This window comes from Dromiciops gliroides, chromosome 4, assembly GCF_019393635.1.
Source record: "Dromiciops gliroides isolate mDroGli1 chromosome 4, mDroGli1.pri, whole genome shotgun sequence".
NCBI lineage: Eukaryota > Metazoa > Chordata > Mammalia > Microbiotheria > Microbiotheriidae > Dromiciops > Dromiciops gliroides.
This window is the reverse complement of record NC_057864.1, coordinates 150,536,818-150,560,330: the sequence shown is the minus strand read 5'-3', so window position 1 is coordinate 150,560,330 and position 23,513 is coordinate 150,536,818. Positions and strand designations below refer to the sequence as shown.

Sequence of the window (23,513 nt, the reverse complement as noted above, 5' to 3'; positions counted from 1 at the left end):
TGCTGAGTTTTGCTGGGTAGGTGATTCTTGGTTGTAATCCCATATCCTTTACCCTCTGGAATATCATATTCCATGCCCTCTGGTCCTTTAATGTAGAAGCTGCTAGATCTTGTGCTAATCTGACTGGGGCTCCACAGTACTTGAATTCTTTATTTTTGGCAGTTTGCAATATTTTCTCCTTGACCTGAGAGCTCTGATAAATAGACTCATCAGAGCTGCCTCAAGGGGGGACTAACACACATGCCCAACTGGGTGGAGTAATCTATTTAATCTGGGCAGTAAGTGAGCCTAACACTCATCAGAATTGGCTCAAAGACCTCAATCTCATAAGAATTGGCTCAAGGAGGGAATAATGTACACACTCAGTTGGGTGGAGTAATCTTTCTAACCCTACAGGAAAATAGGAGGGGAAGGGGATAAAGAGAGAGGGGCAAAAGAAGGAAGGGCAGATTGGGGGAGGGGACAGACAGAAGCAAATCCCTTTTGAAGAGTGATAGGATGAAAGAAGATGGATAATAGAATAAATATCATGGGGAAGGGAATAGGATGGAAGGGAAACAGTTAACAATAGTAATCATGAAAAAGAGAAAAGGGGGAAAAATTGTACAAAAAATATTTATAGCAACTCTTGGTGGAGGCTAAGAATTGAGAATCAAGGGAATGTCCATCAATTGAGGAATGATAGAAAAAGCTGTGCTATATGATTGTAGTGGAATGGTCTTGTGCTACAGGAAATGACAAACAGGATGATCCCCGAAAAACCTGGAAAGACTAATGAACATCGATGTATAGTGAAGTGAGCAGAGCTGGGAGGACATTGTGTGTAGTGACAGCAGTATTGTTCAATGAGCAATTATGAATGACTTAACTACTCTCAGCAGTGCAGTGATCCAAGACAATCCCAAGGAACAAATGAGGAAGCTTACTATGCACCCCCATAGAAAGAACTGATAAAAAGAACACTTGTGGATTGTATATATATAACCTGGTTGCGATCTTGTGGAGCGGGGAGGAAAGGGAGGGAGGGAGGGAGATAAATTTGGAACTCTAAATCTTATGAAAATGAATGTTGAAAACTACCCTTACATGTAACTGGAAAAAATAAAATAAATATTTGTTGCAAAAAAAAGAAGAAGTAGTAGAACTTTATCCTGATCTGTAGTCTGCAAGGTAGGCAGAAACTAATTATCCTTATTTAGAGCTGGAGAAAGAAAATCCCAGAGATGTCAAGAGGATAGTTTAAGGTCCATTTCTACTTCCCAACTCTGACTAGATACTGATTTGGGGAAGAACTTTGTGGACAGAACTATAGTTCTCTTTGTACTTTCTTTCACCATTCCATCTCCCTCCCCATCAAACCACAATTGTCAATCTTTTAAAAGCTAAGTCCCACCCCACCCCCCAATACCAGGTGGTGCAGTGAATAGAGAGTCAAGAGGAACTGAGTTCAAATGCAGCCTCAGATAATTACTGTGTGATCCTGGGCAAGTCACTTCACCTATTTGTCTCAGTTTCCTCATCTGTAAAATAAGCTGGAGAAGGAAATGGAAAACCACTCCAGTATCTTTGCCAAGAAAACCCCAAAGAAAGTCATGAAGAGTCAGACATGACTCATTGACAGAACAACAACCACATGCACCAAAATATTCATAGCAGCCCTTTTTTGTAGTTGCAAAGAACTGGTAACAAAGCATATGCCCACTGATTGGAGAATAGCTAAACAAATTTCAGTGCCTTAATATAGTGGAATATTACTATGCTATATGAAATGATAAATATGAAGAATTCAAAGAAGCATGGGAAGATACAAACTAAAACACTGTAGAATAAGCAAAAACGGGAAAACAATGTTCATAGCGACTACAACAAGGTAAATAGAATAAAACCCCAAACTGAACATTGTATAATTTTATACTTTTTTTTTTCCGGGGCAGTGAGGGTTAAGTGACTTGACCAGGGTCACACAGCTAGTGAATATCAAGTGTCTGAGGCTGGATTTGAACTCAGGTCCTCCTGAATCCAGGGCTGGTACTTTATCCACTGTGACACCTAGCTGCCCCCTTATTGTGTATATATATTGTGTGTGTGTGTGTGTGTATGAGGCAATTGGGGTTAAGTGACTTACCCAGGGTCACACAGCTAGTAAGTGTGGAAAGTGTCTGAGTCCAGATTTGAACTCAGGTCCTCCTGAATCCAAGGCCGGTGCTCTATCCACTGCACCACCTAGCTGCCCCTTATTGTATAATTTTAATGACCAGACTTGTCATGTCTTGGTTAATTTTGCTGAGCTGCCCCCCCCTTTTCTTTTTTCTTTGTTGCAGGGAATGATTTGATGAGGGAAAGGAAGGAAAAAAATCTTTTAGGAATGAAAGGTGATATAGAAATGAAAGCTTACAATAAATTTTTTTTAAAGCTATAGCTAACATTTGTATAATACTTGCTATGTCTCAGGCACCATGCCAAGTGCTTACAATTATTATCTCTTTTGATCCTCGTGACAACCCTGGGAGATAGATACTATTTTTATCCCCATTTTACAGATGAGGAAACCGAGGTCAACAGAGGTAAAGTGACTTGCCCAGAGTCACACAGGTAGTAAGTGTGAACTCAGGTCTTTCTGACTCCAGGTTCAGTATTCTACCCAGTGAGCCACCAAAATTTTCATAGCAGCACCTTTTATGGTTGCAAAGAATCAGAAGGAAAATAGATATGCAATACATGGGAAATGACTAAACAAATTGTAATAAATTAATATGTAATGTCCCTTTGGGGCTTATTCCTCCAATATTCATTGGCCCTGGCAGATTGGGTCCCCAGAGGACCTACTTTTATGTCAGAAGTTTCTGGGGGTAATCCTGTGGGTTACTGCATTCTTTTTTTGGGGGGGGGCAATGGGGGTTAAGTGACTTGCCCAAGGTCACACAGCCAGTAAGTGTCAAGTGTCTGAGGCCCGATTTGAACTCAGGAACTCCTGAATCCAGGGCCGGTGCTTTATCCACTGCGCCACCTAGCTGCCCCGGGTTACTGCATTCTTAACAATTATGAACTTCCATGATCATGCTGCCTCTTGACAATCAACCAGTAAACTTGATTAGCTTTTACAAAAGCTATTTACTGAGAAAGTATAACGAGAACAGTTCCTCCCAATCTGGGGGTACACTTTTCCCTTCCATACACAAAGAAAAGGTAGGCTCAGACTTAACATTTAATGGTCATGAGGAATATATGTATAGAACACAGAATGGTAAATGGGTACCTTCTTACCCCTGGTCCTCAATGTCTTTTTTTCCTTTTGAGGTGTCCTAATGGAGTTTGCTGGAAAGTGGGGGGGTTAGTGATGGACAGGTTGCTCTTGTGGGCTGGGCTCTTCATAGCAATGGCTTCTCTTTTGGATTGCTCTATCTGCTGCTGAGCCAGGCTGTTCAGCCACCAACCCACAATTTGTTCAGACCTTGCAAATTCTCTCAAGGTTGCTGTTTGCTTAGCTTCTGATTCCTGTGGCTTCAGTGTATTCTACTACCAACTCCAGTTATCAGTGGGACCCTTGATGGGACCTCTGAATCTTCAGAATTCACAAGTTCAATGACTGGACAAGTTCACGTGACTTTACCAGGATCACACAGCTAGTAAATGTCAAGTGTCTGAGGCTGGCTTTGAACTCAGGTCCTCCTGAATCCAGAGCCTGTACTTTATCCACTTCGACACCCAGCTGCCCCACCACATAGATATTCATTCATTTAACAAAGGAAAGAAAAAACAGAGGTGACCTTGTACTCACAGCTGGCATTGCCAAGTAAGAAATAGGGTAGTTGCCTTTTCCTCACCTAGCAGCTCAAAACAGTCCTTCTTCCTCATAACCATAAAGGAAAAGGCATATTTAGACAGGGGTGGGTCACGAACCCCCCTGTATATACACATGAAGTTCTAGCTTAGAAACTCCAGTCATCAGTTTTTCAGGCTCTATGGCCAATTAGACTTTGAATCATCATACAGTGTGAACCTCTGAGCCTCCATGTCTGGTGACTGGCTCCCCCCAAGTTTCCACATGGTTGCTTAGACAGAAACTAGATGGAGGATATCTGCACAAGGTTCAAGAACTACCCCTCCTCTCCACTGGTCAGACTACCTAATGAAAAAAATGTGATAACAAGGACAAAGGGTCTTGTTTCAGAAAAACCTGGGAAGATTTATGTGGACTGATGCAAAGTGAAGTGAGCAGAACCAGGAGAATGTTGTACATAGTAACAGCAGTATTGTAATGACAATCAACTACGAAAGAATTATTGACTCTGATCAATACAGTGCTCTACTACAATCCCAAAGGACTCATGATGAAAAATGTTGTCCACCTCCAAAAAGAGAACTGATCAACTCTGAGTACAGACTGAAGCATATTTTCTTTCACTTTCTTTATTTTTCTTGCCTTTCCCCCTTCACAGTGTGGCCAGAGTGGAAATATATTTTGCATGACTTCATATGTATAATGGGTGTCATATTTCTTGACTATTCAATGTGTATGGGAGGGGCCAGAGGGAGGGAGAGAATTCAGAACTGAAAAATAATTGTTTAGAACTTTTTTTTAAAAAAAAAAGAAAAAAAGGAGATTGTCGATTCTAATAATTTCAGTGGTTGCATCAATTAAGGAAACTTGGAACTGAGCCATTAAGCTTGAAATTTTGCAAATGGTTTGGTTTGGTTTTGTAATTGACAAACAAAAAAAAAACATTAGATTTTGTATTCTTTTTACTTTTCAGTAAATTTCATGATAGTAAAAGGGGGGGAAATGTAATAGAATAGGATCATGCTGTAAGAAACAATAAATTTGAAGAAATAAGAGAAGTTTGGGAAGGTTTATGTGAAATGATACAGAGTGAAGGAAGCAGAAGGAGGAAAATATGCATGATTATAAGAATATAAATGTATGTGGGTACTTTGGGGAAAGTAGGGGATGTAAAAACAAAAAGATACCAATAAAATTTCTTGTTTGAGAAAAAATGTAAATGGAAATAATTTTTTTTAAAGCAACACAATAAAAGCTGTGTAATTATAATGAGCCTGGCCTGAAAGAGCTGAAAATAATGTACCTCTCTTCCTTTTTTGCAGAAATGAGTTGAACATTGCTTATATTGTTAGAAAATTGAAGGGGCAGCTAGGTGGCGCAGTGGATAGAGCACCGGCCCTGGAGTCAGGAGGACCTGAGTTCAAATGCGGCCTCAGACACTTAACACTTAACTAGCTGTGTGACCCTAGACAAGTCACTTAACTTCAATTGCCTCACCAAAAAAAAAAAAAAATTGAAGTGTTGGTTGGTTTTACGGTATTGCTTTTTATTTTTTGTCTTTTGATCTTTCATACAGGGGAGCACTTGCTGTGGGTTGGGGAACATATCTGGAAATGAAAGTAATGTGAAAACAAGAGATATTATTAAAGGGGCATAACGGAAAAGGCCCCAGCAATCCCCCTTTTGGGCATGTAACCCCAAGGAAGTAAAAAGATAGAAGCAAAGCTCTCATATATACTAAAATATTCATAGCAACACTCTTTGTGGTCATAAAGAACTAGAAACAAAATGGGTGTTCATAAATTGGGCAGCTTCTGAAAAAAAACAACTATGTTCTATGAATATAGGAGATGCAACATAGCATAGTGGATAGAGAGCTAGCTTAAAGAAAACCTGGGTTCAAGTCCCAACTATTCCACACAGGCCCCTGAGCAAGCAAATGAACATTGAAGTGCCGCCTGGCAAACTATACACATGAAATTATAGATCTAGACCCCGCAAAATGGAATGGAATATTGTTGTTGTTTTTTTTGCGGGGCAATGGGGGTTAAGTGACTTGCCCAGGGTCACACAGCCAGTAAGTGTCAAGTGTCTGAGGCTGGATTTGAACTCAGGAACTCCTGAATCCAGGGCTGGTGCTTTATCCACTGCACCACCTAGCCGCCCCCGGAATATTGTTTTAATAATATATATATATATATATATATATATATATATATATATATATTTTTTTTTTTTTTTTTTTTTTGCGGGGCAATGGGGGTTAAGTGACTTGCTCAGGGTCACACAGCTAGTGTCAAGTGTCTGAGGCCGGATTTGAACTCAGGTACTCCTGAGTCCAGGGCCAGTGCTTTACTACTGCGCCACCTAGCTGCCCCCTGGAAAATATTATTTTGCTGTAAGAAAGGACAAATAAGGAATTCAGAGATATTTGAGCCCCACAGCATTCTGATGAGGTAGGTACTACCAATAGGCAACACAGAATCCAGTAACATATTGGTTATGTAGTTAGTGCCAATGTACTTACATCAGTTGGAAAGCTAATATTCAAGCCTCCTTGGTACACAATTTCTTTGTAAGCTTGCTAATTATCCATTTACATTTGACTTCTACTGGGTATAGTCTGATTAAATGCCAAGTGGGCTCTTCTCTTGCCTTCTCTTTGATGGGTGATGCTTTCCTTTCTGCCAGTCTACTCCCAATGCTGCTGAACCCACAATTTCTCCTGTAGCTGTCACTGTCTCTCATCTCCTGCTCACAGACCTTCTAGAGCCTTTTGAAGCTTTTGAGGTTAATGCCAAAGGAAGGAAACACATCCCAGGCTAGTCCCCTCTTCTTTGTAGGAAGCATCAGTCCCTTGTTGCTGTTACAGAAGGTAGGGCTTTAGATGGTCGTCCTTCTCTATTTATAAATCAAAGCTTGTTGGATGCAGTGTGGAAGGCAAGAGGGCCACTAGTTGGAAGCCGCTCTTCTATTTAGTGCGGCATCTGCTTCTTTCCTAGTTCAGCAACCAACAGGAACTCTCAACTCATAGATCACTCATACACAGCCTCAGGTTTCTACAAAGTCCCCCAGGGAGAAGCAGAAATATCTTTACATGCTTCAAAGTAGGGGGTGACCTGTTACAGAAGTAATGCCCAAAGCTTCATTCTTCCTTTTACAAAGGCAGTAACGTGAATGAGGTGAATCAGGGCTATAACTTCCTAACTGGTTTCATAGTCTCCAGTTCCTTCACCCTCCAGGCTATTCTAAACTCTGCTCCTAGATTAACCTTCCTAGAGCATTTTATCATACATATTCTTCAATCCTTTTGTCAAATGAGCCATGATTTTATTAGAGCTCAGGTACTTCCTTTAATTCAGTAAGTGCCTATTAAGATCCAGGGACTGTGCTAAGCCTAGGAATACAAAAAACACTGCAATTCCTGCCCTTCAAAAGCTTACATATTATTGTGGGGAAACAGCATACAGATAAGTGAAGACAACTCATCTTTTTTTGAGAAAGAAAAAGGAAATGTTAACACTAATTAGGGGAATCAGTGACTATAGATCGATCATTCCCTTTAAGTAGAAGGTTTACAATTTGCTATGGCTAAAAAAAAAAAAAATCAAATGAGCTTGTCAGCTTCCTGGCTTAAAGCCACTTTGTTTTTGCAGGGCAATGAGGGTTAAGTGACTTGCCCAGGGTGACACAGCTAGTAAGTGTCAAGTGTCTGAGGCTGGATTTGAACTCAGTTCCTTCTGAATCCAGGGCCTATGCTTTATCCACTATGCCACCTAGCTGCCCCCCTTAAGCCACTTTGAACCTAATCCAGCTGTCTCTAAGACTTTGCCAGGCTGGTATCTGAAGAATTTCTGACTTGGTAGATCGTTAGTAGGCAGTTGGCATAACTTTCATAAGGCAGGGTTGACTTCATGATAGAATGAAGCACACAATTGTTATGGGCCCATAGCACCCCAGAAGTTCTCTGGGGCACATCAAAGAACCTTGTCCTTGAGAAACTAAACCAGAAGACAGACACACCTAGAGAGAACCAGATCAGACAGAGCTAGCTCCGAGACCCCCACCCTTCATTCTAGTGTCCCTCAACCCTGGGGTTAGATGTGGCCCCTAGGGCCCATCTCACAAGGTTGTTGTGTGGATGAAATGAGATCATGTGAGCTCTATAAACTTTATTTATTTATTTATTTTTTTGGTGAGGCAGTTGGGGTTAAGTGACTTCCCCAGGGTCACACAGCTAGTAAGTGTTAAGTGTTGGAGGTCGGCGGGTTTCTTGTCCACTGCGCCATCTAGCTGGCCCGCTCTATAAACTTTAAAGAGCTATATTCCTGTCAGCTGGTACCATTCTTTTTTTTTTTTTGCGGGGCAGTGAGGGTTAAGTGACTTGCTCAGGGTCACACAGCTAGGGCTGGTACCATTCTTATTCTGCCTTAGAACCCAGAGATCTTTCTACTCTGAAACCCTTGGACAAAAAAGAAGCAAGATCTTGCTGTTATGGTAAGAAGACCAGTATGAATGGATCTCCTGGTTTATCTGGGGAACTAGTGGGAGATGAATGGGAGGCAGGCAGGGTTAGGAGTCAGAGGCAATACAGTGTATTGGCACCCAGAGGACCTGGGTTTGATTCCAAGCTTTGCCACTTTATTAGCAGTGAGAGCATGAAAAAAGCCGCTTATCCCTTATAAACCTCAGTTTACTCATCTGTAAAATGGGCATGATGATACCTGTCTCTACCTCAGGGTTCTTGAGGATATGATGAGATAATGTGTATGTGGTTACATGCGGGAAACTCTACATAAATGCCACCACCACCACCATCATCATCGTTAGCCTGGTGCTCTGTCCACTGGACTTTCAATCTCTGAATGCCTGGGCATTAGCGTTGACAGAGGAGGAAACAACATTGTTAGTCCAGGTCCGCGGCGTGACCTAAGGGCTGTTCTCCAGGAACCCTCGCAGCCCCTCCGCTTCATCCTTTCACTTGGCATCGTCTGATCGAGTCTGTCTGCATTACCTTGGCCTCCGGCGTGAGAAAGGGCACGCCCAAGAGTTCCCAGATCACAAGGGGGCGTGGTAAACCTTGTGAGGCGCGCGAAATAGATCCCAAGAGTTTGTACCGCGCAGCCGCAAAATTCATAATCCCTAGTTTTCCCCGCGCTTCTTTCTACTCTCCTGCCCGGGGCCTTCGGTTTAGTGCCCTCTGGTGGCTCCCGGGCAGAATAGACAGTCTCTTACGAGGCTGAAGCCCTATTGAAAACGGCAGGGGGCGCTCTAGGGAGTTGTGTCGGGGTGGGCGGGGGTACCTGGAGTATGTAGAGGACCTTGGAAAGAGCTGCTTTACTTTCAGAATGTTCCTATAGTGTTTCCTGTTACGGGCACAGTCGGGGATGGGGTGCAGATTAAGGAGAAGGAGAGTGGAGAGTGGGCATGGGGTGCCCTTAGGTTTCGGGGAATGTGGGGGAGGTGGGGAGCACGAGGGGACTTGACATAATCTTCTTAGGGAAGCGCATGGACTAGCACGTGTTCTGGCCCTCGAAATGGGGATGCTGGTGGTTATCGGTGGAAGACTACTGAGTTAGAATTTACTCCGAACTTGGGTAGAAAAGAGGGGATGAACGTAGCGGAGGGGGTGCCCTGGGGCGGGACACAAGGCTAAGGAGGGCGGAGTGCAATCTGGGGGCTAGGGTGTAAGAAGAGCGAGTGCATAGCTCAGATTCTTGGGACCTTTGGGTTACGAGGCCCGAGTAATGCTCGGGACTGGGGCGGGGTACCGATTGCGGGGGTGAGGTTTAGAAGGCAAGGTTGGGGGAGAGGGAAATGGGGAGCCCCCTGGGAAGGCTGCTCCGCGTGGGGAGGCTCCCGGGTCTTAGATAAGGAAGGATGACATAGCAGAAACACGGAAGCCGGTTATCAGGGGCAGGCACAGCGGGCCGGCGACGGCCAGCGGCCGGCGGCGGGCGGAGGAGCGGCACACCAGCCCCTAGCCCAGGAGCGTCTCTCACTCCCTGCCCGGGCTCTGAGCCTGCAGCGCGGCCCGGGGCCCGGGGGGCCGACGTGGAGTGGGGGGCCGGCCCCTTTGCAAAAAAGCAGGAACTACGGAGTGGGCAGCAGGGGCGCTGGTGACGTCCGCCGCATTCCCGGGGGTGGGGGGCGTGTGTCCCGGGTCCCGGGCACTTTGGGCCCCATGGCCAGCTTCCCCGCCCGTGGCGGCAGCGTCCCCCCGCCGCTGCTGCTGCTGCTGCTGCGGCGCGCGCGCGGCTGCTCCTCCCAATGGGCTCTGGCCGCGGCCCGCTCCCCGCTGCCGGGGCGCCCGCGCTGCTGCACCGGCGGTCCCAGCGCCGCCTCCGGGCCGCCGCCGTCCCCGGGGCAGGCAGCGCGGCTCGCGCGGCTCCTGGGGCTCCGCGCCGGGCCCCCCGGCGGCCGCAGGTGCAGGACGACCGGTGCAGGAGACGGGCCGGCTCCGAGAGCCCCAGCCGCCCGGGTCGGGAGCGAGGGCTCGGCTACCGTCGCGGCAGGAAGTGGCAGCGGCGTCCGGGACGACTCGCCCCAGAACCCGCCGCCCGTCGGCCGCTCCGAGGCCAAAAAGCTCCTGGGCTTGGCGTATCCCGAGCGCTGGAGGTTAACAGGTAGGGCTTCCCCGTCTCCCTGCGTCCCCGCCCTTGACATTGACTCCACCGCCAGCCTCCCGGGGCTCCGGCTCTCTTGTCTCCTGCCTAGGGCCACCGGGGCGGCCGGGCCGTGCTGGCCCCGGCCACAGTGACCATTGAGTGACCACTGCCGTTACGAACCCCCCCAGGCCGCTTCCTCCCCCCTCCGCTCCCCGCCTCCCGGCTGAGCTGTGCACAACTTTTTAATGTGTGGTTTTGTTTTTCTTTTTTTTTTTTAATGAAAAGGGTAGGATGAGGAATGGAATTTGGAGCTCGAGGACCTCCTTAGCTTACCTGCTTGTCCATGGGCAAGTCACTTCCCGGTTCTGAATCTTGTTTCCCCCTCTGTTTGGGACAAAACCGTCTCTGAGTGGTTCGGTGCAGAGTGTTGGATTTGGTGTAGAGGAACTGGATTAGAATCCTGACTGCCACTTAGTACTTCAGTGACTAGGGCAAATAGATTCCACCTCTCTGACCTCCGGTTCCTTCACCTTACAGATGAGGGGGGTGGGTTGAGATGGACCTAAGGTCTCTTTCAGTTCCAAATCCATTCTGGCCATCTCCGATTCTGTGTCTTCAAGGGAGGGGGCGGATTCCATATTATTAGTTTATATGAAAGTTAGGGCTTCACAAGCTTATGGGGGCGAGAGAATACTTAACAGATTGGTTTGACTGTTTTTTTTTCTCTTCCTCAAATCATGCAGTTCACAATTCAACAAACATTTCCATAGTTTGTAGAAATTTGGTTGATTCTGAGGACTTTTTCAAAAGGGCCTGAATTTTCAATCAACCAGCATTTAATAAGAACTCACGGTCCAGGCATGGTGCTAAGCTCTCGGCATACCGAGAAAGGCAAAAAACAGCCCCTGCCCTCAAGAAGTTGATGTAATAATCGAGGAGACCACATATAAATACCTTCATGATAGAGAATGAGAGGAAGGCTTACAGATGTGTGTGAGGAGGACTATTTTTGTGACTTAGTTTTCCACCAGTACTAGCTGAAGAAGGTATGGTTTAATAGAAAGGGCACTAGCTCTGGAATCAAACTTGGGTTCAAGTCTTGACCCTGTAATGGCTTATGTGATCATAGAAGCGTTGTTCACCTCTCTGGGGCTCATTTCTCACCCGTAAAATGAAGGGGGCGGGGTTGTACTAGATGACCTCTGAGGTCCCTTCTAGCTCTTCATTTAGCATCCTACAAAATTATGCCAAGAGGTATAGTAGATAGAGAGATCCCTTCAAAACCAGGACTGCCTCTCCGACATATTGTCCACATGGATAAGGTGACTTAACTTATCAGTACTTTAGTCAACTCTTAAGGTCAGAGAAACAGTGCTGACCTGCGGTTGGTTAGAAGGAAATTCCCTCATCTTGGAATTCCCTAAACCAGTGAAATCCCAAGTCTAGTTGCCATCCCTATTCCCTAGGAAATAATACTAATTTTAAGGATGTCGTTATAACTTAAAAGCACCCTCTCTTTTAAATTACTTGAGGGTTTTAGAGATTCCCCCAAATTAACTACCAATTTGGTTGAGAATCTTGAAGAGGCAGAAGAGTATGGAAGGACTCTCTCTTCAAACTGGTGTTTTATTAAAATATTTGTCTCAGTTGTTTCAGTTGTTTCTGATTTTTTTGTGACCCCATTAAGGGTTTTCTTGGCAAAGATACTGGAGTGGTTTGCCATTTCCTTCTGCAGCTTGTTTTACAGCTGAAGAAACTGAGGCTAACTTTAAGTGACTTGCCCAAGGTCACACAGCTAATAATTGTCTGAGGCTGGATTTGAACTCAGGAAGAGATGAGTTCTTCCTGATTCCAAGGCCATCCACTGTGCTACCTACCTGCCCTTCTATTGAATATTGCCAACATATTTTTATAGCATTTTAAATTTATCTATCTTCTCTCCTCAAAACCATGCTGGGACATAGGGACGCGGGAATAATTATTACCCATTTTGCAGATGAGAGAACAAGTTCAGATAGGTCAATAAAATTATAGATTGTTCTTTCTGAAAGGACCCAGAGATCACCCAATTCAGACCTCTCGTTCTATAGATGAAGGAAATGAGATTTAACTATATGAAGTGATTCAAATTTAGGTCCTCAGACTTAAACTCATTTCACTTCACTTATTTGCGTTAGTATACATAACCAGTAAGTGTTTGGATGGTAAATCCCCAGAGAGCAGGCACCCATGTCATTTTAAGTTGTTTTGTTAGGCAACATTAATCAATAAACAAACATTTATTAAGAAGTTACTGTGTGCTGGGAACTGTGCTAAGCCACTGTGGCTACAAAAAGGGGCAAACTGTCTCTGCTCTCAAGGAACTCAGTCTAAGGGTACATTGGATAGAGTTCTAGCCTAGAAGCTTCCCTTGGACACCTCCTAGCTGTGTGGTCATGGACAAGTTATTTAGCCTTTCTGGGCCTCAGTTTCTCATCTGTAAATGGGGGTGTTGGACTAGATGGTCTCTTAGGTCTCTTTTAGATTCTTAAACTTGTGTTCCTCTGACTTCTTGGCACCCTTCACATCTGAGACTGTTAGTTATAGATGCCCTTGTCTAAAGGTTATTTTTTTTTTTTTAGTGAGGCAATTGAGGCTAAGTGACTTGCCCAGGGTCACACAGCTAGTAAGTGTTATGTGTCTGAGGTCAGATTTGAACTCAGGTTACTCCTGACTCCAGGGCCAGTGCTCCCATCCACTGACGTCACTTAGCTGCCCCCAAAGGTATTTTTGAAGAGTTTCCACACTGGGGAGTGTCCTAGACTGGGTGTTGGATCCTTAACCACAGCTCAGGTAACCAGTTTGGATTTTGTATCCCTTTCAACCGGACTGGTGGTGTTTGTTGCCTGCATAAATACTAAATTTCACATAAAGGTTGGGGAAAACGAAGGTGTAAATTTTTCCCCCCATTCACATTCATGGACTCTTGAAATCTAGATACAGACTCCTTAGGGGATTCCCTTGCCCAGGTTAAGAATTCCTGGGGTAGGACAAACAGACAAAAGTATTTGACTAGGAATTTAGTAGGCTTAGTAGCTTTCTCAATCTTCTTTTCCTCATCCTAAATAAGGAACAGTAATACTTGCCTTGCCTATAGTGTTATGAGGCTCAAATGTATTTATTTGGAAGCACTTTGTCAAGTATAAAGTGCTAGACAAATATATTATCTTTGCTCTTGTTTTTTATTTAGATCATTAAAAAATATAAAATTTGGATTTGATGATGATGATATATTACATTTTTAATAAGGGACACCCTTAGGGGAGTTATACTGATTTTTAGTAACCATGGGGTGAATGATTTTTGTTTGGTTGGTTGGTTTTTAAAGAATATTTAACTCTTCTACTAGGTCATCATACTAACCCTGACTCTGCCTTGCTTCTCCAAGTGCATGCATCTATATTCAACCCATCTGGTACTTTAGAAAATAAAAGCTAATGACAGTCTTGTGTGTTGTGTGTGTGTGTGTGTGTGTGGCAATTGGGGTTTAAGTGACTTCCCCAAGGTCATTACGCTAGTAAGTGTCAAGTGTCTGAGACCTGAGATCTGGTTACTCCTGATCCAGGGTTTGTGCTCTATCCACTGCGCCACCTAGCTGCCCCCTAATGACAGTCTTAAATAAATCAAGGCATATACCCCCTTTCCCTGTAAAATGGGTTGATATTTTGGTATGTGGACTTGAAAACTTGTGTTCCTCAGGATATTAGGGCAAGGGATTTGGATTTTCCATAGAGAATGTGGTTGGGGTTTTGTTTTGTTTTGTTTTTTAATGTAGTTGGTTTTTATGGTAACTAAATATTGGAAACTAAGAGGCTGTCCTATTGGGGAATAGCAAAACAACTTGTGGTACATGGATGTAAGAAAATATGTCATTGTGTCATAAGAAATGATGAAATAGACGGTTTCAGAGGAAACTTGGAAGACTTTTGTGAGCTGGTAGAGAAAAGGTTTTGCAAAGCTTTAGAACTGATCAATTAAGTGATACATTGTAAGTCCAAAAGAATAAAAATGAATCATGCCATTCACCTCCTGACAGAGGTTATGAACTTAAAATGTAGAAAGAGATATCCAAGGCTAATTTTGGGACCTGTCTTGTTGGATTATATACTTATGTATTGGGAATTTTAAAAATTCATTTCAAGTTAGTTGGAGATAGTTGAGGAATGGATTAATAATAGATAAAAACTATTGCAGTTAAAAGAAACATGTACAGCAATAAATACAAAGTATACAAAACATTCATAAAAAGAAGGTAGAAAGAAACCTTATGTCACAGCATTATTAGGACATTTCCATAAAGTCATAATGGTTCGTTGTGTTACAGAATACATTTAAACTGAATAAAGTTTTGGTAGTGTGGGTCCAGAATGAAGTAGGGTTCATCAGCCATGGGTCAATTTTTAGTTACTTACAAGACAGCTACCATCTTTGAAAGACTAAATTCTGTAATAGTTAATTCCATACCAACACTTCAAAGGTTGGAGTTAAAAAGTAGTTGTTATTTTGTTTGTTTTTACAACTATGTCCATGAAACCTCTAAAACATACACACATACCAAAAACAAGGCACTGATAAAATTTTTTTGAAAAAAACAAACAAACCCTAAATTAGAATAGTGACACTCTTCTTTTTGTTCCTTTCCTCAGTGTGTCAGAGATTTCAAACCAGTTAAGAGTCTGCCTGCAAAAATTGAACCTCAAACTTGTAAGAGATAAATTATTATATCTTTTAAAAAGAACCTATCATTTGAAATGCTTATAGACATGTTCCAAAAATAGCTTTTAGAATTAATTGTAATTCTTTTAAGAAATAATTGATCAGTCTTCTAACCTTAACCACTGCTCCACTTTTTTTTCCTTTTAGCATAAGAATTTACAGCAAGTTTCTTGTGGTTACTTAGAAAGCTACTCTGTAGCTTTTTTCCCTAGATAGTTCTTTATCTCATCCACCAAAAGGTGGCTTAAGATTCCTGATGCTTGCTGCCTGGCTCTAGGGTGGGACAACTGGATAAGAAAGACCCATTTCATGTGTTCTTGCTATCTGACTGATAGGAGAACCATTGAATACTTTATCATTCAGCCACATTAAAAAAAAAAAAAGGGTGGCAACCTCATACAAGTCAGCTCTTTCTCTGAATCTTAAGAGTTGACTAGAGGGTGGGTTGGGAATAACTATTGCTAACAAAATGTTTGGGAACCCTATATGAAAGTCCTTAAAAGAGCTCTCTGTCAGAATTGGAATATAGCCATTGAAAACGTACTCCTGTGGTTAGTTATTCTCCCACTTGGCTCTTCTAGATTTTTTTTTTCCAGTAATATTACCTCCTCATTGTACTATTGAGATAAAAAGTCTTTGTGCTTATTCATGCTTCTAGCTATATAGGATATGCTGAAAGTCTTAGTATGGGTTTAAATTTCTTAAAGCTTTTGGAACACTTGAATCTGTGCTTGTGGTGTTCTTTTTTGTTTTTTTTGTCGGGGCAATGGGGGTTAAGTGACTTGTCCAGGGTCATACAGCTAGTAAGTGTCAAGTGTCCGAGGCCGGATTTGAACTCAGGTACTCCTGAATCCAGGGCCAGTGCTTTATCCACTGCGCCACTTAGCTGCCCCTTGTGGTGTTCTTTTGCCTCCAACATGTCATCCATTCATTATGGCTATGTGCAAAGCATGGTGCATGGCATTTTAGATGTTTGGCTACAAAGAAGCCATGCCCCTCTCTTTGGGGAGGCCCAGACCTATGATTTCATTGGCATAGGGAATTCTGCACTGATGCAGATCAGTAACTTATAATTTATGGAATTAGAGAGTTGCCTGGGTCTCTGAGGACTGAAGTGACTTGCCTGTGATCCCACAGCTAGTCTATGTCAGGAAGTCTTGCGGTCTCCAAGGCCAGCCCTCAATTTCCTATGCCATACTGTCTCTCAAGATCAGGTGGTTCCTTAATCACAAAGTAAAGTGAGTGGGACTAGTTTCCACCATTTTTTCAAATTTACTTGTTTAATCAAAGTTTTCCAGTATACTGGTTTCCATGGGCCATTAAAACTTAGATTTGCAACTTAAGTATCACCTTGGCTTCTTCACTCATAAAATCTCACAGTTTCTTCCTCTGCTCAGTCAAGTGTGCTACAATACTTGGGTTTTTTTTTTTTAAGTGAGGCAATTGGGGTTAAGTGAGGCAATTGGGGTTAAGTGACTTGCCCAGGGTCACACAGCTGGTAAGTGTTAAGTGTCTGAGGCCGGATTTGAACTCAGGTCCTCCTGAATCCAGGGCCAGTGCTCTATCCACTGTGCCACCTAGCTGCCCTACAATACTTGTTAAAGTGATCCTCTTGGGGGCAGCTAGGTGACAGTCACTTAACCCCCATTGCCCTGCAAAAAAAAAAAGAGAGAGAATGTTCGTGAGGAAACCCATCAAGTAAATGAGGCATTAATAGGGGAGGGAGCAGATAAGAGGGACTCAGCAGCCTTCCTCACCTTGCCATAGTCTGGGTCTCTGCTGGGTAAAGACAGTCCACAAAGTGGATTTTCCACAGGTATTGAATGGACACAGTTTTAGAAATCAGTATCAACCACTTCAGTTCTGGGCAGAGAAGCCAGGGTTCTTACCTTTTTTGCTGCTGAAGCTCTGATGGATTTCTCTGTTTTTCCTCATTGTAGCTGCGGTTGGATTCCTGACTGTGTCCAGTGTCGTGACCATGTCTGCACCCTTCTTCCTGGGAAAGATTATCGATGTCATTTATACAAACCCTGCCGGGGACTACGTGAACAACCTGACCCACCTCTGTGCCCTTCTGAGTGGAGTGTTTTTGTGTGGTGCTGCTGCGAATGCGGTTCGTGTCTACCTCATGCAGACTTCAGGTAAAAAGAAGCCTCCAGAGCCCCCGAGAAGCATTTCTCTCTAATAATGTAGACTTTGTCTTGGCCTTCACATTTCACCCGGACTTTGGCAGGGCTGGCTCAGTGGAGGGAGCACTGGATTCTGAGTCAGACCCAGAGACAAAAGACTTGGGCTTGAATCCAGCTCTTCTGCTTATTTGCTGTGTGATCCAGCCCAAATCACTTAATCTGAGTATCCGTTTCCTTCCTCAGCTGTAAAATGAGGGTCAATCATACTTGGGCCACTACCTCACTAGGGTGTTGTGAAGATCAGTTTAGTTCAACAAACATTTCTTATATGCCTGCTTCATGAGGCGTTCTGCTCACCATTAGGGATAGAAAGACAATCTAGAAAGAATGGGAACAACTAGGGGGATAAGAAAAGACCTACATTCTCAAATGAGGTCATGAAAATAAAGAACTTTATAAACTGCAAAGCCATTATAATTGTTAGCCATTGTTATTATATTTGCAGGCCATGGCTTTCTAATCAATATTTCCTGGAACCTTAAATGTGAAGCACATTAGGGATAAACCCCAGCTTTTGTTTATTTAGTTTTATTGACTAATGTTTATTTTTATTTTTTATGACCATCATTTCTATGTGTACTGATTTCCTCTAATCTTGCCCTACCCCAAACACACACACTAGCCTTCTGTTTTTTAAACTTTTATTTTTAAATTTCAGAATTCAAGAAACACAAAGTAACATGAGCATTTCCATGTAAAGAGTAGAACAAAAGATAACCCTACATGAAACCATGGGTCTTTATTATATGTGGCTTGGTTTTCTTTTTCTAAGTGTAACAAATTCAACCTGTAACTTTCAAAGCTGCCCTCAGGGTGAGTAGGGAGAGCTGGAGAAGGCGGGACTTTAGGAGGGGAAGCTGATGAGTTCACTTTTCGCCTTGTTGAATTTCAGGGGTTGATGGGGCATCCAGGTAGTGATGTTGCTCATGGGGCATCCTGCCCTCCCAAGAACTGGGACCTTACATTCTAGGAGGGGGATAACACTACAGACTAGATAGCTACAATACCTATTATTACATGATACATGCTTTCATTACAAAACAGATCTATGGGCAATTTTAGGGGCATGACTGTTGAAGAGCTTGGTTGTGAGGCAGCAGGGAAAGCTTCTTTGAGAAGTTAGCCTTTGGGGGCAGCTAGATGGTGCAGTGGTAAAGCACCGGCCCTGGATTCAGGAGTACCTGGGTTCAAATCTGGCTTCAGACACTTGACACTTACTAGCTGTGTGACCCTGGGCAAATCACTTAACCCCAAATGCCTCACTAAAAAAAAACAAAAACCAGAGAGTTGCTTAGGAAACTGAGAAGTTAGACTTGCTCAAGGTTATAGAGCCAGTGTCCATGTTGGGCACTGTCTGCTATGCCATACTGCCTCAAGGATGATTAATACATTGGGATATTCTTCTACCATATGAACAAGTAAAACTTGTTCTCCCAGATTGTCATTGCAAGTTGAATTTAGGCTCAGTTGCTGGTTGGTTGTCGGACATTTTAGGAGAATGGTAGCTGTACTTGATATGCTTCTGTTCCCTTTTTTTTTAAATAAAAGTATTTTATTATTTTCCAGTTACATGTAGAAATAGTTTTCAACATTTGTTTATATAAGATTTCCAATTTCAAAAGTTTCTCCCTCCCCTGCTCCCCTAGATAGCAAGTAATCTGATATACATAATAACATTAAACATATTTCTGTATTAGTCATGTTATAAGAGAAGAATCAGAGCAAAAAGGAAAAACCTCAAAACAAAACCAACAGCACCAAAAACAAAAGAATTAGTATGGTCCAATCAGCATCCATATTCCACAGTTCCCTTTTTATTTTTATTCTTCTGGATTTGGAGAGCCTTTTCCATCATGAGTCTTTTGGAACTTTCTTATACCATTGGATTGGTGAGAAGAACCTAGTCTATCACAACTGATCAACACATAATGTTGATACTGTGTATAATGTTCTTCTGGTTCTGCTCATCTCACTCATCAATCAGTTCATGCAAGTCCTTCCAGGTTTCTCTGAACTCCTCCTGCTCATCGTTTCTTACAGCACAATAGAATTCCATTACATTCATATACCACAACTTGTTCAGCCATTCCCCAATTGATTGTTCCCTTCTTTTTTTACAGGTCAGCGCATTGTGAATAGATTGAGAGGGACTTTATTCTCCTCTGTTCTAAAGCAAGAGGTTGCCTTTTTTGACAAGACCCGGACAGGAGAGCTGATTAACCGCCTGTCCTCAGACACAGCGCTTCTGGGGCGCTCAATAACTGAAAATCTCTCCGATGGGTTGAGGGCCGGAGCTCAGGCCTCAGTTGGCATTGGAATGATGGTATGTTTTCTGGGATCACAGATGGTGCATTCAAGGCTGGGGCTCCTGCTTCAGTGAGAGGCCTCACTGAGCTCTTTCTGATGAATCTTGGAAGTGTGCATTTAGCCCAGAGTTCTGACTCTCCCCACAGAAGCTGCAGTATGAGTGCCAACAATTCAGAAAGAGATGAATAGAACTAAGTTCTCATCATAGGCTGCTACTATACATTTTCTTCATACTGAATTCTTCTAAAAATGTAGCTCTCCCTTTTTCAAAAGACTTAGAAGGTCAGGTATATGCCCTGCACCCTGGATATCCCAGGACACTGAAACCAGGGCTGGCACCCTGGCAAATGTAGTGGCAAATGTCAGCTTAATCTCACTGGGAGAGAAAAAGCTCTGGAGCATTCTATTGCTATTTTGCAGCATGGTGACAATTTTCCCTCTCTTACTTCCCCGTAGGAAAAAAATTGGTAATGCATGAGTCCATATAAAATTGGCATATATTTAAATTCTGTATAAAAATTGGTAGTGTACAATTCCAAATAGATGATTATTTAAGTACCTATTCTGGTGAGGTGCTGTGCCATGCCCCTAGGAATACAAAGATCACACAAGACTGTCAACTTTTGCTTTCAAAGAATCTAGATGGGAAGATAAGATGTGGACAGATAATTACAATGTAATACAAATTAGAATATCCTAGTGAAAAGGGAGGTCCAGAGAAAGTGAAAGATTGAAGCAGTTATGTAGTGGACTTTGCTTTTTCAATAGAGAGGTTTATCTCAAAAAACTAGAAACTTGAGTTGCAAACCTTTTAAACATTTCATACTTTGTGTATTTTTTCCCCTCTTAGAGGATATAGCATTCAGTAACACTTCTTTTTCTCTCTTCCCTTTCTTCTGTCCACCTGAAAAATGTTTACATACTTAAGACTTGTCACCTGAAAAATGTTTGCTCTACATACTTATGACTTTTATTAGTAAATGATTTTTCAAAAAAATTTTTAAAAGCTTGACTTTCCAGTTTTCCAGCTTCTTTTTGCCATAGGTAGCCATCAAGGGCAAAACATTTCCTGGCAGTTCAGAGAAGGAAGGACTGCTTAATTATACTCCATTCCATTCAGCACCAGAAATGTGTCACCAAAGTTAACCTTTTGGCATTCAATCTCTTTCTCAGTTGAAGGAAGAAGACATCCTGCTTATCTTGCCTGTATTTATCTAGTCTTCCCCAATGTCTCAGGTCCATGCCTAGTTTTTAGGTAGGGAGCAACTACACAAGAGAAACTCATCTGAGTTTCTATTCATACTTAATTTGGCTAAAGGTAAGCCTGTAAAATCATCTTAGCTACCTCACTTCCTTAATTATGGAACAAGATGTAGAGTAGTATGATCTGAGGGATACAGCAGAGTTTGGGAAATTACTGGGTTCCTTAGTGGCAACCTGGGTTCTACTTTTGACTTTACATCAAGTCAACTTCCATTGTGTATGTGGCAGATCATCTCTTTTTTTTGTGGGGGTGGGGAGGGGAGGGAGGACTGGGCTTTCAGAAATTTAATGAGTTGCACTCAAAGAATGTATAAAAGGAACAAAACAACACATCATAAAGGCAGGAAACTGTCCAGAGAAGGCAGGAATTAGTAGATGGAAAACAACTGAAAGCAACCGAAGTGATAAAGGAAACCAGGAGGTGGTGTTTGAAATAACCAACAATTCGGTACTTCTATCAAGCTGATGTAGTATGAGATAAATCATCTCCATTAAAACAGTACGGAAAAAAAAAATTCTTATTACTGAAATTAGAAACATGAAAGGGGTGATCACAATGAAAGTAAAATTAGTAAATATTCAGGCTACATATAATGCATAGTTTTATGCTGTTTGATGACTTAAATGAAATGGATAAATAGCTCCAAAAATATAAAATAGCCAAACTGACAAAACAGGAAATGGATGACCTAAATAGACTGATCTTAGAAGGAAATATCAGACATGTCTTTAATGAATTTTTCCACAAGCTAATTCTTTCAAACCTTCAAAGAAAAATGATCTCTTTATTATATTGATTCTTTCTACCTATAAAGAAGGCATGCTAGAAGATTTTTTCTTTGCTGAAAATGGGGTTTTATTTCACAAGCCTGACAAGAATGAGCCTGAAAAAGAAAATGACAAGCCAAGATCATTAATAAGAATAATTTTAAAAATTAGATTAAATATTGAAAAACATGTAACAAAAATAAAATAATGATAAAATATTGACAAACATAAATATCAAAAAAGTATTATGACTAAGTAGGATTTACACCTATAATCCAAAGACAGTTTAGTTTTTAGAAAAGGAAAAATGTTATTAATTGTATCTGTAAGAAAAACAATTTAAATGGCTAGCTATAAAGAAGCTTTTGATAAACATTTAAAAAGTAGGAATAAAATAATTTTTAAGAGTATCTTATTAGAGATAATGGCTAATGTATAAAATGGAAAATTTTTAAAATAACAGAATCACAGAATTTCAACCTGGGAAAGGCCCTCAGAGGCCATTGAGTCCAGACATGGGTGGTATAGTCCTCCGGCCTTTGTCTGATGACCTCCATCAAGGTGCTGTCCTTCCTGAGGTAGTCCATTCCACTTTTTGGACAGTTCTAAAGATTTTCTCTACGTCATATCTAAATTTGCCTCTTTGCAGCTTTCACTCATTGCTTCTAATGCTACCCTCTATAATCATGTTGAACAAATCTAAGATGCTTCTTTGCATTGACATTCATTCAAATTCAAGTCAGATTTCCTTCCCCTCCCCCACACCCATTGATATAAGGAATTTTCTTATGAGCAGTTCCCTACATCAGTAAAATCACATCTAACCTTTCCTCCCTCATCCCTGTCCCCATCTACCCCCCAAAAACTCACCAGAAGCATCTTATTTGATCTGGCTCAATGTTCTAGCCTGTTAAGGTCATTTTAAATGCTGGCTATTATTTAGTGTGGTATCTTCTGCCAGTTTTGCTCCAATCTTGATAAGGGGTGTCCTCTATGCCTTTATCTAAGCCATTCACCATCATTAAATCAACAGGCTTTTGTTAAACATCTGCTGCCAGGTACTGTGTTAGTAAGAAATATAAAAGTGAGACAGTCCCTGCCTGAGAGAGGCTTATAGTCTATGAACATTAAATAATATGGGGCCAAGGAAAGATCTTGGGGGCAAGGTCATCTTGGGGTATCTTGAGGGAGACACCCCTCCAAGCTGAAACTAAACTATTAATAACTAATTACTTTTTGAGGGTCTACGTGTTCAAATACTGTGAAATCCACCTAATCAATATCATCTAGCCTTTTAACTATCTTACCCTCCAGAAATATCAATGGGCTACTTTATCAAATTAGATAAAACACTAACAAAATTCACAGGGAAACAGCAGCTCAGTGGCACCGGAGTGCTGGGCCTGGAGTCAGAAGCACTTGAGTTCAAATATGGCCTCACAGACATTCTAGCTGTGTGACCCTGAGCATCTCACTTAACCTCTGTTTGCATTAGTTTCTTCATCTGCAAAATGGGGATGATAATAGCACCTACCTCCCAGGGTTGTTGCAAGGAAGTAGATGAGATAAGATTTGTAAAATGCTTAGCACATAGTAAATGCCATATAAATGATAATTGTTATTAAATGGTATTCCATTTTTGATATTTAATAGATAATAAAGATTGAATAAAAAGCATTTTAAATATCTTAAAAGAGGAAGTCCCAGTTTAAATAGTTTAATTTACATGCTATTATATATTTCCTTGAGGCCACTTTATAGGAGAAAAAGAAAATAACCAAAGAAAGCAGAAATGTACATTTTATTTTTTTTATTCTGCCAAAAGTGTATTTTGTTTTTATT

At 42.0% G+C, this 23,513-nt stretch overlaps 1 protein-coding gene across 1 annotated transcript in view; it reads left to right on the top strand.

Annotated features, from left to right (window-relative positions):
- The first annotated feature begins 9,938 nt into the window (after nucleotides 1–9,938).
- ABCB10 (ATP binding cassette subfamily B member 10) overlaps nucleotides 9,939–23,513 on the top strand; it is a 34,108-nt gene continuing 20,533 nt past the window's right edge. The window contains exons 1-3 of the mRNA XM_043964386.1: nucleotides 9,939–10,407; nucleotides 17,085–17,285; nucleotides 19,454–19,656. Coding sequence (XP_043820321.1) covers nucleotides 9,966–10,407; nucleotides 17,085–17,285; nucleotides 19,454–19,656 — 846 coding nt within the window. The 5' untranslated portion in view covers nucleotides 9,939–9,965. The remainder of the gene's footprint in view (nucleotides 10,408–17,084; nucleotides 17,286–19,453; nucleotides 19,657–23,513) is intronic.